This window comes from Stegodyphus dumicola, chromosome X1 (genome assembly GCF_044657685.1).
Source record: "Stegodyphus dumicola isolate Sdum_Otavi_A_Nest chromosome X1, ASM4465768v1".
Classification (NCBI taxonomy): Eukaryota; Metazoa; Arthropoda; class Arachnida; order Araneae; family Eresidae; genus Stegodyphus; species Stegodyphus dumicola.
The window spans coordinates 257,253,111-257,271,098 of NC_140780.1; the positions used below are offsets into that span (position 1 = coordinate 257,253,111).

General features: G+C 32.2%; 1 protein-coding gene across 2 annotated transcripts in view; it reads left to right on the plus strand.

Annotated features, from left to right (window-relative positions):
* The first annotated feature begins 9,596 nt into the window (after nucleotides 1–9,596).
* Nucleotides 9,597–17,988, plus strand: part of LOC118188581 (DNA oxidative demethylase ALKBH2-like) — a 44,025-nt gene continuing 35,633 nt past the window's right edge. Inside the window, exon 1 of one of the 2 annotated variants that reach the window (XM_035359057.2) lies at nucleotides 9,597–10,436. In XM_035359057.2, coding sequence (XP_035214948.1) covers nucleotides 10,053–10,436 — 384 coding nt within the window. In that variant the 5' untranslated portion in view covers nucleotides 9,597–10,052. The remainder of the gene's footprint in view (nucleotides 10,437–17,988) is intronic. The other variant, XM_035359058.2, reaches the window with a different exon arrangement.

The window sequence follows — 17,988 nt, forward strand, 5'->3', positions numbered from 1 at the left end:
TAATGTTTGTAATTCATTTTACCACAAATTTATTTCGTTTATCTTGTTTCATATTTATAAAAGGGCAGTTTACCTTTATCGCATTTATTGGTTGATAGAAGTTATAAAATATTGAATATTTTGAAACAAATTTCAGTCATAATAACCTTATTCAAAATTTTCTACATATAGACAAGATGTCACAGATAACTCTCAGTTTCCGAACTAAATTACATGGTACTGAAATTCAGTGCATTTTCATATGATTATTTTTGACAGAAAAAGTTACCTTACGTAAATCACAAAAGAAAATTGTTTCAATTCTTAATTAAATATAGCACTTGTATTAAATTGCTAAAATTCATTGTTAGGAAAATCTCGCTCTAAAAAATTAGACACTTTTACCTTTCAAAGTGGAATTTTTGTGGTTTTCTCTGTGCATAATGTGGGCGCGAGTAAGTTTTTCTTAGAATGTCCTCCACGGAGGCATTCCTCCCTTTAGGTAAATAGCTCTCGCGTGCTTTGAAGGAAAAATAAAGCAAACCAAAACAAAAGTTTCAAAATTGGTGTTTAACATTTTTTTGGGTTCAAATACGCAAATTACTTAGAAATCTCACTTCACATTATCAAGTGTTATTATTTAAATAAATAAAAGCAAGCTGAGGATTTCCATTTAAATTGTTTGTTTTAAAATAAAAAATAAGAACAGTAAGTTTTGAATAAATCTTGTCAACATCAAGCAGGGACAGGAACATGCCAATGTAAAATTTAATATTAGCCAAAAAGAAACGCTTTGACGTAGATTTTGGATAAAACTTAATCAAATTCGCAGGTAGTCAGAGACAGGCCTTTCTTCAGTAGAGAGAAAAAAATGTTTCTGAAGTATTTGTGTATTTATTACATAAATGTTTTAATGCTTTCATAGCACTGCTAATCGATAAAATTTATTTGATGAAAAGAAGAAGTTTGCTTTTAAAATTCCGATTTTTCAACTTTTTCAGTGACATATGTGGCATCGAAAAACACGTCTGGCCAGGAGGCAGATTAATGGCTGAAAAATTCTTAGAATTTAAAGAGGCATCGAACAAGAAAATTTAGGGATGGCGAAATTCTAAGAATTTGGCACTTGACAACGGCAAAAGTTTTAGAATGTAGAGAGCTACAGAATTTAGGCAGGGCAAAATATTTTAAATTTATAGAACATCGGTTAGTAGAATTAAGATCCCACAGCGATTGCACTGAGAAACAAATCGACCTGCTTCTCGATTATGCGGATGGACGCAGATTAACTTCCGAAAGCTCAGGTGAAGCAAGAGCTATACATAATGCAGCTATTTACGATTTTTGCTATAATAAACTGAAATTTAATATAATAATTTAACACTATATATCAGTTTACGAAAACATGATGATACTTTTGAGAAATTTTCTTTAATTCCCCAGTACACTGAAAAAAAAAAAAAAAAAAAAAAAAAAAAAAAAAAAAAAAAATTCAGTAGATTATGTAATGATATTACTAACAAAATGATGCCGATGACGCATTTAATTTTTATCAATCTAAATAAATATGTCATTGATTTTTCCATAACTTATAGTTTTGCAAATTAAAAATGTTCAATAATATAATATGTGATTATGGTATTACTGGTATGGTACTATTCAAGGCAAAGCACACGAGGGTTATCTGCCTAAATGGAGGGATGCCTTCGTGAAGGACTCTCTAAGAGAAACTGGCTCGTATACACGTTACACATGGGGAAAACCACGAAAACGACCATGCAGCCAGCCCGTTCGCGGGATTCGAACCTCGAACCGAACTATCAGTGTTCAGCGTCTTTACCGCTCGGCCGCTGGTGGATAATATGTGATTATGAAACCTGTGTAAAAGAAGAAAAATTCTTGCACATTCGTCAGGCAGCATACGATGGGCACCTGCTTGAGGAAAAGGATGCGTTTGTAGATGACTTTTTCAGGGAAACTGGTTTGGTATATTCAACCTAAAATTCACCAAAATACCAAGCAACGAGCGCATTCGCCGGAATTCAAACTTAGGCAAAACTACCAGTGTTCATTTGCAAAAGAGAGTTAACAACATAAACAGGCAACATGTCTGAAATTAGTATTTATTGCATCCAACAGTGATATGATTTTCTGATATAATTTAATGGAATATCACTGTAAAAGAATGGGAATCTTTTTTTTTTTTTTTTTTTCCCTTTTGTAAGGAGATTTTTTCCGCTTTGTTTTCAACATTTGGTTGAAATGCAAATTAAATAAATATTTACAAATGCAGAATATTGGATAGCTATTGATGATTTCCAGATTCAGTTTCTGAAATCCATTTCATGTGTCATTTCCTTAAAAAGGTGATACTGAAACCAACTTTCGGGAGTAAAATGATTATTAGAAAAGAGTTTCCGATTTCTTTCATTCTTTTATTCCCATTATAAATTTATCCGGTAGTTCTTAGAACATTCTTCTATCCGTAAGCGATGATTTGCTTTCCGAGAAATTTTTCTGAAAGGAATAAATTACTTAGTCTTCAAACCATGGGAAAATCTTGCCATCGCCGGTACTTAATTCCCTTCATTTACTGAGATAACCTGCTTTGTTATATGTATGGTACTTGTTTTCTGATTTTTACTGAATTTGCATGCTCAAAGCTATCTAAATAAAGAAACGCTATTGTGAATATCAGGGTATGAGTACTTATATGAAAGGGTTATATATTTTTCAGAATTCCCCTATGAGCTGTTTATTCTTAGGGCAGAAAGAGGAAAAAGCTTGCATACATCGCCATTCCCGGAAACTAGACAGTACCGAAAACATTACTAGACAGTCCGGTTTACCAAACAATAGAGTTTATCTGATTCCTAGTTGTAAAAGCTGACAGTTATAAATTGTTATGTTCATGGCGACCTTCAGAAGGCATCAAATTACTTCAAAAGTTCCGCTGCTATAAATTTTCAGACTGCAATTTTGTTCCTTTAAATTTTCGAAAATACCTATTTTTTAAGTATTTTTCGGTACTTATATTAATATTGATACAAATAATATAGAAAGCACCAAACGTAGCTATGATGTATTTCAATTTGTCCTTAGTATTTTCTCACATATACTATTAACACTTTGTCTACACGTTTCTAATGTTTCACCATAGTAAGCCTTCTCTTTCCGAATGTATTCAGTTCCTTTTCGCTTTCGTTTTCTGCTGCTTCTTTTTTTTTTTTTTTTTTTTAATTTTATTTATTTATTTATTTAATGTTACCATATCCTGAGTTTTACTCTAGCTATTAGCTAGCTATTAGCTAGAGTAGCTATTAGGTAGCATTCATTATAGTACATACATTATATTCATATAGCTACTAGCTAGCATTCATTATAATACAAAAACTAATATAGCTTGTCAATATCAACACATTTTTATCTTCAATAAAATCCACTAATTCGATTGATGCTGTAAAAATTACAATTTAATACTTTAGCCAATTATTCTGATTATAGTGATTTAAATTCGATTTTAGGCAACATATGCATTCTTTCAGAAAACGCGATATATTGAGAACCGCTGTTACAAGTAAATACTGTGTACATTCAACCATTTCATAATATGTAAATGTAGCATAACTTCTTTTCGATTGCTTGCACTGAGAGTCTCCTTCAAGTAAACCTTAATGGAACTTTATTTCATGAAAATTTAGAAGTATTATAAAAGCCTCAGAATTATTTCCATTGCAAACATTTATGAATTATGCAGAAAAATATGTAAGAAATACATCAATGAGAAACTGTTATCGAATATACATTTCATGACAGTAGTAAAACATTTTTTCAGTACCGACGGTATTAAAAAGCTCAATATTGTGATAAGCTAAATAAAATAAAACGGTATTAAAAGTTTAATATTGTGATAAGTAAAAGTATACTAATCTATAATACTCATTTGATATTTTTGCCATTAGAACTATAATGTAATTCTAACCGTTAAAGTAACATTGTATTTGTATTAACTAGAATTATAATTGTAATTTCAATTAAATTTATCAGTACTCGTTGTTTCCTGCACCTTGAGGGAGACGCATTATTATTTTTTTTTCTACTAGTTCAAATCGGATGCCCATTTTATATAAAATACTGTCCTCAGAAAAAAAATGCCTCTAGACATGTCTCCAAAATTAATGGATGAGGTGAACAGAAATAATCTTGGAACAGCCTTTGGGCAAGTGCTGCGAGTATGTGAAATGTAAGACTGTAATTAAACTTCGACCATCCTGGAGACTACACTTTCTTAGAATATTGCCATTCGACAAATTATAAGACCTTCCATTTATCTTTAAAGTTTAAGCTATCTGTTATTGACTGAGAAAAGCTGGTAATTCATTGTAGTTACTTTGTAGTTAAAACTACAACTAATGCAGTTATAATTGTAATTGTGCCGCCCAGATGGTATAGTGGTTAGGGAAGCCTGACTGCGATACCGAAGGGCCTGGGTTCGAATCCCGGAGAAGGCATGGCTTTAACTGTTCGTCCTTTCATAGGAGGTGATAGTGGCCCACATATTAGATGCCTCCATAATAATGTGACTGCAACTTCTGGCCTTGTATAGACTAATGGACTGTGTTGCACTGTAACTGTTCCCAATCTGCCACTGGGGAAAAATTAAAAAAAAAAAATAATAATAATTGTAATACAATGATTGTTCGAATTACAATATAACTTCAAAAGCAATTAGATTTTTCGCTCAGCAGAGTAATAAGTAGTCTTTTGAATACTACTAGTTCAAATCGGATACCCATTTTGGCAAACAATCTAAATGTTTAGATAGCTCCGTGGATTTCCTTATGTGTAACATGAATACAAATCATTTTATTTTAGAAAGTTCTCTATGAGTACATCATTCTTCTTAAACGTTTCGTTGCATTCAATTAAATAAAGATCTTTTCCTGCTTTTATTAACGGGTGATGTGAACATGAGCCAGTTTCCCTTAGAAAGTCCTCCACAGAAGCATCTTTGCAGTCTTTACCGTAATCCAAATACTATGACAATCACATGTGCATAAGAAAATTGTACTTTTATTTGTTCTTACGTGAAACAATGATGGAAAATAGTTCATGCAAGTACTTTCACTTGTAACTGAATAATGCATTTTAACTATTTATGGAAAATGTGTGTTATGTTGAATAAAAGACCAATTCGTAATTTTTTTTTTCCAATGGCAGGTAGTAGCCGTTTATAGACATTGATCACTACTAAGGCCGGTCATGTTATTAAGGAGGGAACTAATATGTGGGCCACTGTTGCCACTTATGAAGAGGACGAACAAATTACATTCATGCCCTATCCGGGATTCGAACCCAGGCTCTTCGGTACGGCAACCAGAGTCACGAACCCCTTTACTGTCTGGGCGGTAATTCATAATAAATGGATTTAGTAAAATGTCTAATACACACAGCAATTAAGCATACTGATTGCTGATCAGAATCCTTTTTTACCAGCTAAAGCAATAGGATGGATAAAATTATGAGACTTAGTTTAGTCCTTGATGATCTCCTTTCTGAAAAGAAAAGGATAAATGTAATTTTTATGATTTATTTCATGTGTAATGTAAACAAGACAAGCGTCCCGTAACAAACCCTTTTCAAAAACATCCCTTTGCACTGGCATAAACTCTTTGCTTGCTTTCCCTTAATCTTGTAATTTAAGTTCACATGTATATCGAAGATCATAAACATACATATTTGCTTACTAACGTTATGTGCATTTCGGTCTATATAAAATATTTCCTTTAAATAAACTCCTATTTATGCTGGTACCACAAACTACAATATATGTAAGATGATTCAGAAGACATGAGAGAAAATATTAATATTTTTCTTATAGGTGATTATCTCGTTGTATTATTTAAAAACTCATTATCCAAAATGCAGAAACAATTCGAATATAATATTATTGACTGTAATTTTCAAATATTATCACGATTTCCTTAGCCTATGTCACTGAAAATATAAGGGGCAGTTGTTTTTCTGATTAAATAGTTACAATCATCTGCTGCGCAATTTTAATTAAAAGGTCATTACAATTGCATTGTAATTTTTATTAGATTATATAATTGCAGATTATATATTACTATTTATTCAATTAGATTTCACAATTAAAATGCAATTATAATTAAAATGCATTTGAGTAAATTGTATATGTAATTAAAAAATGTTACATTGTAATTACAAGATAATTGCATAATATTATTCCAATTACTATGTGTTTTCAATTGCATTCTGCAATTACATTTGCAATTAAGATCATGATTTTCCTGGGCTACGTAACTGCTTTTATCAGAAACAATTGCTATCCTAATTACATTATTATAATTACTTACTGGAGTTACAATGACAGTGTAATTGTAATTAGATTATATGATTGCAGTTGCATTGAATATGAAATTGGATTTCGCAAATATAGAGTAATTGTAATTTAAATGAAATTACGTAAATTGTAATTGTATTTAAAATAACAGCTACTTATTAACTATAACTACTTAGTAATTGCATAATTTTATTACAATTGCATACTACACTTAGAATTACAATTATGATCATAATTTCACTATGTTAAGTAATTCTAATTATGAGACAATTACTTTCCTAATTACGTAGTTATAATTACCTACTGCAATTGCAGTTAAAATTACGTTGTAATTAGCTAATTGTACCGTAGTTGTGATTAGATGCAATAAAATTTGTAATTGTAATTAGATTATATAATTATAATGTTTGTGATTATCATTGCATTGTAATTGTAAGACTTAAGAATTAAAATGCAATTACATACATTATTGTTGCATTTAAAAAGTACTTACTTTCTAATTGTAATTGTGAAGCTAATTACAATTGCAATATAACTGAAATCACATATTTCAAAATATTGTTGCAGTTTCTTGCAATTTTAATTTTAATTCCAATTACATTTTGCCAAACTGCATCTAAAATTTGGAGAATAATTAGGCTGGAAAATGAAAATTCTCTTTACGAACATAAACATTTAAGTTTACTATAGCTGGTATAAGCACAGAACAGCTGGAACTGCTGGAAGTTTTGAACGAGCTATTTATTCCGAGCTGTTATTCAAAACCTAACGATAAAACCCATTTGCCCTTAGCGAATAGATAGTTTCCTCTCCTCAATTACCTCCCGCAGAGAAAAATTATCACCTGCCAGTTTACATTAAGAGCAGAGAGGGGAGGTCACTCTGAGACAGGCCGTATATATGCTGCTTTGCCGTTTCGTGCCAAAATTTAAGTTTACGTATATATGCTGCCTTGCCGCCATGAGGACCAAAATATTTGGACGCATATATGCTGCCTTGCCGCTATGAGAGCCATTATTTTCGAACGCATATATACGGCCTTGCCGCCTGGAGGGTTAATATGGCATAAAAACATTCCAAGGTCTCAAAGATTTTTGCCATATTAACTCTGCAAAGTAAGGTTCATGATGATAGTGAAATGTGCCTCTTAAATTTTTATTCCGCCACTTAGTGAAGCTCCCCAGTCTTTCTATATTTTATATATGAGCAGCTGTTGTTAGATCAAGAAAATGAAATTTATTGTCCACAGAAAAATATCTGTAAGCTGGTATTTACCAGTTCTTGTCTTTTATATTCTCACCAGAAGTTTGAATAAATTGTCACTCCCTCTTGTAGATGGTTAACAACTTTTGGCATGAGTGGGGATGGCTCTCTATTTAGAAACTGAACGGGAAAGAATTTTTCAGTTTTTGGGCATAACTTGTCATTTATACAGCATTATGGAAGAATCATGCCAGTTTTGGTGTTTTGTTGTCTGAACAGATTTTCTGCTATGTCCAAAATTTTTTCAGGGTCACCTATTCCCATATTTGGTTGGCGGATCATATGCAGAGAATATATCTCTCTTATAAAAATGTTTCAGTGAATAGTCACATTTTTGTAGTGTTTCTTTCATTTTATGCTGTTACAAACAGTCTTCTGAAACCACTAAACCAGCTGTTAAAACATATACTTTTCTTTCATTAGCAAATTTTCAAGCTGCAACTCTACATGCTTTCACTGATGTGAAATTTTATTGAATGTCCATTTTAGCATACTCGAATATGATGTAAAATATGCGCATTTCTTGAAAGAAAGATATAGCAAGCATCTTCCTCACTTCTCAGTAAATTAAGAATTTTAAGATTATAATATAAATAATTCATTAACATATAGAATACTGAGAGCTCTTCTTGTGATGAGAGAATTCTGAGTGATTAGGAACTATTAACATTTGCATGTTAAGAAATATGATCACATGGTCTCCTCAAAGCTCTTCTCATTCTAAGCAAACTGTAAATCATCATTGTTGGGGCTGCCAGATGTTTCAGATTAGTTTACATTGTCGATTCATCAAAAATCTTGACAACTTTAAAAAACAGGATCCATAATAATAAGGAAGAAAGAATATCACATCCTTACGAAAGCTTGGTTTAATTTATTTGATTATAGCACATAAGGGCTATCAACCTAAAACGATGGATGTCTTTGTGAAGGACTTTCTGGGGAAAACTGGCTCGTATCTACACTAGAAAAGCCTGGAATCCATCTTTGAAGTCATTTTTAAGCCTTAAATTGATATTAGCTTTCTATGAAAATACCTTGGCAGCTTCACAACGGCTCATTCATATTAAAATTTGAGTGTATTTCACAGGATAAAAATTTGTTATTTAAATTTAGTGTGGGTGCAATATATGTTTCAAAACTATTCAGAACAAACTTATATACAAATTAAAAGTTATGAACATGCAAAAACTAAAAAAAAAAAAAAAAAAAAAAACTTCCAGTAGATCTTTCGTTTAAATATATTACATGATAGCTTTTCCATCCAAAGATTATGTAAATAATTTATATTTAAACCAGATTCCTTTCAGATATACAATAAAATAATACAAGTTGTAACATTTTTTACAAAATTTTCGTAATTTTAAATTAATTAATTATTCACTTGAATAATATATAGAGAAAGAAATATTAATTTTTTTCTAATACAATGATGAAATTAAAGCACAAAACACTAATTATTAGATGAAATGTATTGGAAATATTAACAGAATGAATTTAAAACTGAAATCTCATATGTTTCTCAATGATTTAAAATAAGCACAAGTGTATATTGGAAAGCTATACATGTTAAAACGTTAATATTTGGTATGTATTTAGTTAGCATCAGTGTATTTTCAAGAGAAATTTTCTCTTCTGAAATTCATATTGCACAAGCATGTTTCAATTTATGCGCAGAAATTTACTGAGCGTAAGGGGCGTATCTTTGATGTGACATCATCGACACGTAGTTCGGATGTCACGTGACCTCCCTGCGCGTTTTGGGATTTAACGGTGACCAATTTTCTCCTCTGCTTCTGAAATTCATATTGCACAAGCATGTTTCAATTTATGCGCAGAAATTTACTGAGCGTAAGAGGCGTATCTTTGATGTGACATCATCTCACACGTAGTTCGGATGTCACGTGACCTCCCTGTGCGTTTGGGGATTTAGCGCAGACCGACACAAACAGACATCTTCTTATGCACCCATGTCTTTGTGCCCGAAGGAAGAAAATTCAAAATTAGCTGTTAAGGCAAATATTATTTAAGGAGAAGAATGAAAGCTTCCATAGACGCAATGTAAACCTGTTTCGCCTCTGCACCAAAAGGGCCTTTTCTTCTGTTGTCATAGTAATAAAATGTCGCCTACATCCTTAAAGAAGCCAAATTGTCGCCACCAAAACCTGTTCTCCGGATAGTACCCTTTAAATCATTTGCTATCTTCCAAATTGTGTACTGCCTTTCTTATATCTTTTTAGTGAAACCTCAATTTTCCCAACGGGTACGAAGACGGATCATTCGATGTTTGTACATTTATAATTTTCAAAATTTGAATTTGTATGTTTACAGTAATTGAAAGAGATCCCATGATTCTTCAGGTGAGGCTTATCTCAGTATTCAGGCTGTTTTTCTGTGATCTTCCTACGTATTTCGAACTGAGTATGTTTATGAAGTAATTTTGACAATGAGCAGCATCACGTTTAAAGAAAATGATTTTCAGAACAAGAAAGGAACAGCGAATTTTTCATTATGCTGTGCAACACATTCCTTTCCTCATAAAAATAAACTCGATATAAGCAGTTTTTTAGGTCAATCAGATACTGAAAAAAATTTACCAGATTCTAAGCGTAAACGAATTTCTTTCGATCCGTACCGTGATCTTCAACTGACTGCTTTCAGCTGGAGAATTATAAAAGGTAACGATTTAAGCCTTAAGTACTCCAAAATCTTTACTAAACGGATGTCTGACCATATATTTCGACAATTGGAAGATGAAGTGGTATATTTTGGAGGCGATTTGCTAAAAGTGAAAGTGTTTGGTAAATGGCATAACATTCCTCGTAAGCAAGTAAGTACTCATTCTAGTTGAAATAGTAAAAGTTTACAATTGGGTGCGCCTTGTTTTTGGCGATTCTTTTTTGACGCCAAGATCGGCGCCAGGAAGGCACAATTTCAAGATGGCCGCTAAACAGAACGAAAATAAAAAGTCAAAGAAATGCAGAAACTCTGTGACCATGTACACATCGATCTGTTTTCACTTAAAAAAACATCCCAGAATTGCACAAACTAGGCATTGCGCACTGCGTTAAATTTGTCCATGTACACATCAATCTCTTTTCATTTAAAAAAAAATCGGGAAGCTAAAACAAAGTTAAAACTATCATGGTAACCAGAAATGTGGTTTCATTGCCAAAATTAAAAAAAAAAAAAAAAAAAAAAAAAAAATATCGCTTATCGAAGGGGCACCCAATTCTTGCCAGATATAAAGAAAAGTGTGGCTTTAAAACTTTTTTTTTAATGGTGATTTGTAATGTAATTGAAGAACGTCTGATTTCGAATTACATCGGTATTCAAAATATAAATCCTAAGTTTTTGTCATTAAAGGAAATAATTCAGATGTGTGAGTAATATCCCATTAACGAAATACTGGCGACTTGTATCAAAATGTTTAGTGAATAACTCAAAAACATCTCCAGATCAAAATACTATAATCTTGCAACATGTTACAAATGTTGAATATGAGTTAATAATTGGAGGGAAGGATATACTTAGCTATTTTTTACAGTAGGTAAATTTCTGGTCAAAATGTGTTGAAAAAAACCGTACAGCACTTATTAAAAAGAAGGGAGATTAATTTGAAATGTTCATGTTACATAACAAGTTGCTTTTAAATAATTGTTTCAAAGATATTAATTTAATCTTCTATGTTACTTTGATTCATTTAAACACATTTTATTTAAATTTATAGACTATTTGATGAAGCTTTACATTATGGTAACTTGGCGAAACTTTGGCGACCAACCCTGCTACAGCAACCTGCTAGTTTTTTTTTTTTTTTTTGGATGTCATTTTGTTTTCACGAAGTAAAGGCATTTTTTTTTTTTTACTCAACATTTTTTCCAACAATCTGCTAGCCGAATTACACTTATGATGCTATAACGTTTATGGAACAAAAGTGCTTAATCATGATGAAGATTAGGTGCGAAATTGGGAGAAAGTGTAGAATCACCCACTGCTTGCCACGTTTTTAAGAATTGCATATACACAGTATCCATGTACACGTCGACCTATTTTCACTTAAAAAAACATCCCAGAATTGCACAAAAATGGCATTGCGCACACTCTTGACTTTAGCCATGTACACATCGACCTATTTTCACTTAAAAAGTCAAAGAAAAGTGACAAAAATCCAATTCTTCTTACTCTTGTAAAAAGCGCCAAACAAATAAGTAGGCGATTCTACACTTTAGCAGTGAAATTGTTTTTAAGTGCTTATTAGCTAAAATCGCCATTGGAATTTTCCAGAAAATGTCACATTACGTGTCTCATGATCTCTCATTTCTCTGAAACAAAATAATCTGATTCAAACTGTGTACTTCTCAGATTATTGCTAAAGTCCTAGCTAGTAACCTTTATCGCCCTACCAAAATGTCACGAAACTACCTGTTACCATATTCTAAAGATTAGCCGACTATTTTTATAAATAAATAAAGTAAATACTATTCATAAAGAAATGATTAATTAATGTTAATGAATGATATGCCATTTAGGATGGAATTTTGAGCAATGTACTGTATCCTTCAAAAGCCTATTATTCTGTAAGGAACTGCTAGGAGCTGAATTAGGTATAGTAATAAATATGCTAATCATATATAAGTAAATCTTAGAGTTACTATTGTGTTTTAATTTGCATTTATGAATGCTAATAACATTTTGTTAGTGCCTTTGATTTGTTAAATTTTGCTAATTACTAAATTCTATTGTCATATTTTACTAATTAGAGTTATTTTCCACAGTGTAAGTTGATTTATCTTGCTGCTTTTCAGCATTATCAGCAAATTATAAAGATGCAGCAAAGGACATTAATCTGTTTGTGTTTCATTTATAAGTACTATGTATGTTTATTTATTTATTTATTTTTTGCAGGTATGTGTTTTGCAAGTATGTGATTAATTTTTGCTTTAATGAAAACCTCTGTATAAGATTTGTTGAAATCTATTGCTTTTTAATATCTCAAAAAGGCGTGCTTATTTTTATTTTACAATGAAATCTTCTTCCTTATAAGTAAACTTCATTGTTCATTGATTGTGTATAAGATATTGAGCATCATACAAGTGAATTATTCAATATAGCAGTATTCTCAAACTCAGAGACTGCATGTGGCACTTGAAGCAATTTTACGCTGTGAATATATTATTCAATATGTATTTATTCTAGAAACAGTAATTATAGTTTTACATACATTAACCCCTTACTCGTTGCAAAATTTTGACAAAATTTATTGAAAAAACCATCAATTTTTGTTATTGATGTTTTTTAATGTCTATGAAATTTAAAATAAATTCATATAAAAAACACTGTATTTTTCTTTAAATTGAGCAATTTTTTTAAATACGTAAAATGGTTAGAGTTGACATTAGGGTACCCCCTGTATTATTGTGAAATTGGGAAGCACTTCCGCAGAGAACCTGGTAAATGTAAACATCGCCAACTTTGGCGATAATAGTTCAAACCTGGTAACCCATCAGATTTAACCTATTCGCTTGTTCGAAGTTTGCAACCATTCCTCTTGCGTTCATTTTGTTGAATTATCACTTTCATTGTTTGCATTTGCAGATTTATATTATTCTTCTCTTATTTATTATTATTTTTGCTGAATTTTTTAACAACAAATAGATAGAAATATTTTCGTAGATAGATGCCGGCTCTATGTTCGGGATGAAAGGAAAATAACACGGCGGGATTAAAATTATGAGAATAAATCAATTTTTATGGTGTAAAATTTTAACAAGATAATATATTGTTAATGATTTTCTAACAATAACCTTTCAGAGGATGGCAGGTGTAACATAAATAGATGATTAAATTGAAATAAAAAATATTATTGATTATCTAAGATGACAGAATAGTTGATGCATCACCATGGTCATCAAAATTAGCAAACCACTGCTGGTGTAAGGAATACTGTATTTGACAGCATATAAGGCGCACCTTTTTTCCTAAATTTGGTCTCAAAAAAGTTACCTGCGTCTTATACGTGAAAGACACAGGTTAACTTTCAATACTGAATGCTATGCTTAATATATTGTTTTGTCTGCTAACTTGAATTTACATGCAGTAAAAATCACGTTTACGGCTTGGCGAGTAAAAATGCAACGGTGCCAACGGGTTCTCAGTGGATGAAAACCCCGAAATCGTTGTTTCATATATTGCCAAGTTGTTGTCTCATTTATGACAACCTGAATTGTTGAATGCTATAGAAACCCAATTATGGCGTAATTGGTTGCGGTGAATTTGAATCATGGGAAAAAATTTGAAAAATGTGTGTAGAATTTTGGGTAAGGGCTTGTGTGTAATGGATTAATACGTTGTTATTTTGTGGTTTGTGCGTTAAATTGGCTGAATGTGGTAAGATTAATTTGAAGTTTCTTTAGGATTTGGAATGAAAGAAAAAAAAGCATTAATTGACTGGTGTGCAAATGAAGGTTTACTTAGTAGCCATATTAAGTGTCCTGTTTGGAGGAAGGAAATAAGTATGGTCGAACATCGGATATATTCGAACGGGGGATATTTTTTACTCTTATTTTTGTGAATTTATATGGCTACACCAGTATACAGATTCTAGTTCAGTTAATTTTAGGAAGTGTTTGAATGCTGTTAAGGAATTGTGTTTGACTGAAGCTGCTTAAATTCGTAAATAAGGTAAGTGGATATTTCCTTCGTGTAGTGCTAAGATGAATTTTCTTTTTTTTTTATGTTATTTCATTGTTTGATTTAAAATGTAGTTTATTCAGATTATATATTTTTCTGTTGGCTGCTTCTTTGACTTTTTAAGTGAATATAGCTCGATGTGTACATGGACAAAATCAGGGGAGTGCGCGAAACCTATTTTGTGAAATTCTCTGATGTTTTTAAGTGAAAATAGGTTGATGTGCACATGGATAAAGTCAAGAGAGTGCGCGATGCCATTTTTGGGCAATTCTGGGATGCTTTTTTAAGTTAAAATAGGTCGATGTGTACATGGATACCGAGTTTGTGCAATTTTTTCTCTTCTTATTTTGGCTTTGCGTAGCGGCGATTTTTGCCCCGAAAATCGCCGCTACGCAAGCCAAAATAACAAGTCAAAGAGTTGCACAAACTCGATATCCATGTACCGCCAAGTTTCACCAAGGGGTATCCTAAAATATACATTTACCACGTAAAATGTTTTGTTAACTTACGTTATTTTACTTTATACAGTCAAAAGTCATTAATTCGGACACCCATAATCCGGAATGATCTATAATCTGGACCTCAAAGTTATAAACTTTCTGCGCATGCGTCGCGCTAACGCATGTGCGTAAGACCTTTACGGCTGTGAATTTGCGCGTGCGCAAAATACGTTTATGAATGCGCGTTTCGTGTATAATGGACAGTATAAGCTAAGCTAAAATTATCTAATTATCTATTTCAGTTAATGTTGCGGATTGCGTTGTTCCTTAATCTTCGAATTGGATCCGGCTTATTATTTTTTGCAGACTGTTAGAGCAATTTTATAAAAGTAAGCTTGAACTTTCGATTATGTCAAATAGAATTTCTGATATATATTTACTAATATGTAAAGGATATACAAAGCGAAAGTATCTTTCGGAGTCCATTAAACAAAATGTGGAATTGCTGCAAAAAATGGATAAAGGCATATCCTTTGTTTATCTAAACTTTGTTTATCTTTAACGCGGTGGCGTGCAATGAATTGGAAGTTGATCTGTCAGCACTATCCTTATCTTAAGAGCAGATGTTTTTATTTTATTTGGCTTATAATTGCTTACTAAATGTAGTATTTCATTTCGATGTACTCTGTCTTTGCTATGATTTAAATCAAATGCCTTGTCATAATAATTCGCTTCCGATCGCGAAGAAAGTGACAGAGGTTATTGAAAACGAAAAAATTTCGATTGACAAATTAGTCGGTATTCTTGACACAGCAATTATAGGACTTGAACAGCGAAGCTTTTTAACTGAACAAGAAATTATGTCTGTTTAATAGAATTAAAGAGAAAGTATTATCACATGAAACGAAGCAACTTAAACAACTTACATTGAAAGAAATGTTTAATAAAGTAAACAAATAAATATTAAGCTTTTTCTTTTTGTAAATTTTGATACCCTTTAGATCATAATTGTTCTTTATTTCATAAATTACGGTTTCATATTTTTAATTTTATAATTTCTGCATGCCATTTTACCAGATTTAAACTGATGATCTATGATCTGGAAAAATCGATAATCCGGAATCGCCGAAGTCCCAACGAGTCCGGATTAACGACTTTTGACTGTATTTGTCTTTTCTCTTGCACTCAATGCAGGCCTTGAAGATTACATGTAGATTTCGGAGAGAGAAAAATCATGCATGTTTAAATGATCTACACTGTTATCTGCAAATTGTGGTGCTTTTAGTCAACGTCAATAATGGTTGTAATATTTTTCAAAAATTTGATTTTTCTGGGTCTGGTAAATTTGAAACAATGTATGCACAGTCCTACATTGCATTCTTCTTTGATGAACACACTTTACATTCTCTGGAAGGGTTTACTTGCTTTTCTGTAGGTGGTATAGATTCGAAAAAATGTCATTCATATGAACGATTTTATGGCGCTTCGCTCGATGGGCTTGAAAAATTGATAGAAGTTTGATATTTGTCAATTATTTCATAGATTAAAATCCCGTCTAAACTTTAGATGTGTCTTTTTTCCACCTGCTTTTTTATAAACTTGAAAAGTGTTGAAAACGGTTTGGTCTAAAAGGTGAAAGAATTTTTTTAAATGTTTTTTCGTACCGTTTCTTGCTACTTGATAACTAGAAAGGTACTGAGCTACAAAATCCACACGGCTAGTAGTATGGAATAGATTTAAGGGTGTCCCTTGTATTATCGCAAAATTGTTGTTTCATTTATAGTAACCCGAGTAGGTGAATGTTATGGAAACCCTATTATTATGACGTAATTGGTTGCTTGATTGCGGTGAATTTGAATGATGGGTAAAGATTTGTAAGGGCTTGTGGTGTGTGGTGTTAGGAAGTACGTTGCTGTTTTGTGGTGTAGACCAGCAGTTGTCAACCATTAGAACTTCACGGATTGCATATATAATTTTATATTTGGCGGACCACTATTGTGAATTAAAGCAAAAAAGGTAAATACATTTATCAAATTAGCAAACTATACATATTTCATTCACATTGAAAAATTACATGAAAAGTACAAAAATCTTACCTTCTTGTACAGAAAGCTTCACATTTCCATATTACTGAACAGGAACTTCACGAAAAGCAAGAACAAAGTGGCAAATGCAAAGCAATATGTATAAACTGACGGTGTTATGTCACCAATTTTTAATTATTGTAAACATAATAATCATCGCTTACTCAACAATGGCGGCATCGATCAACAGTTAGACAAAACAAAAGGTCCACCAACGGCCGAGTGGTAGTCGCTGAACACTGGTAGTTCGGTCCGAGGTTCGAATCCCACGAACAGGCTGGCTGCATGGGCGCTTTCGTGGTTTTCCCCATGTGTAACGTGTATACGAGTCAGTTTCCCTTAGAAAGTCCTCCACGAAGGCATCCCTTCCCCTAGGCAGATAGCCCTAGTGTGCTTTGCCATAATTAAATAAACCAAAACCAAAAACTTTTAGACAAAACAAAAACAGAAACTTCCAGTGATGCAATTATAAACAAGAATGCAGATGGTTCTCATAAAAATCCATCAAGATGCCTATTGACATGGAGAAAAACTGTGGGCCCTCGCTTGGCGACAAATTTCCCATGTTGCCATATTAGGATCTAAGTTTTTTGTCTACATTTTGAAATTTAAGCCTAAAATGTCTCCAAAAATGCAGTTTTTGCATGGGCAAGAACCACGTTTTGAACACACAATTTAAGCTAAAAATCCAAAACAAAAACCAAAAATTTAGTTAGCAAAAACATAAAGTTTCTAACCAAAACTATCTGACAAGAATCCATGTACACAGCGATCTGTTTTAACTTAAAAAAAAATCACAGAATTGCATAATCTATGAAGCGAAGGAATCTACGAACTACACACACCTCACTTAAATAAACATAACAACAATAAATTTTGAAGAATATCATGTACACAGCGTTCTGTTTAAACTTGAAAAAATCTATGAATTTCACAATCTAGGCAGCAAAGGAATCTACAAACTACGCACACTTCGCTTAAATAAATTAACATAACAACAATAAATTTCAAGGGTTAAAGTATATTTTAGGGTACCCTTCGGCGAAACTTGGCGATTTTTGGCGGTACATGGATACCGAGTTTGTGCAATTCTTTGACTTACATAACAGCGATATTTGCACCAAAAATCGCCACTATACAAAGCCAAAATAATTACAAAGACAAA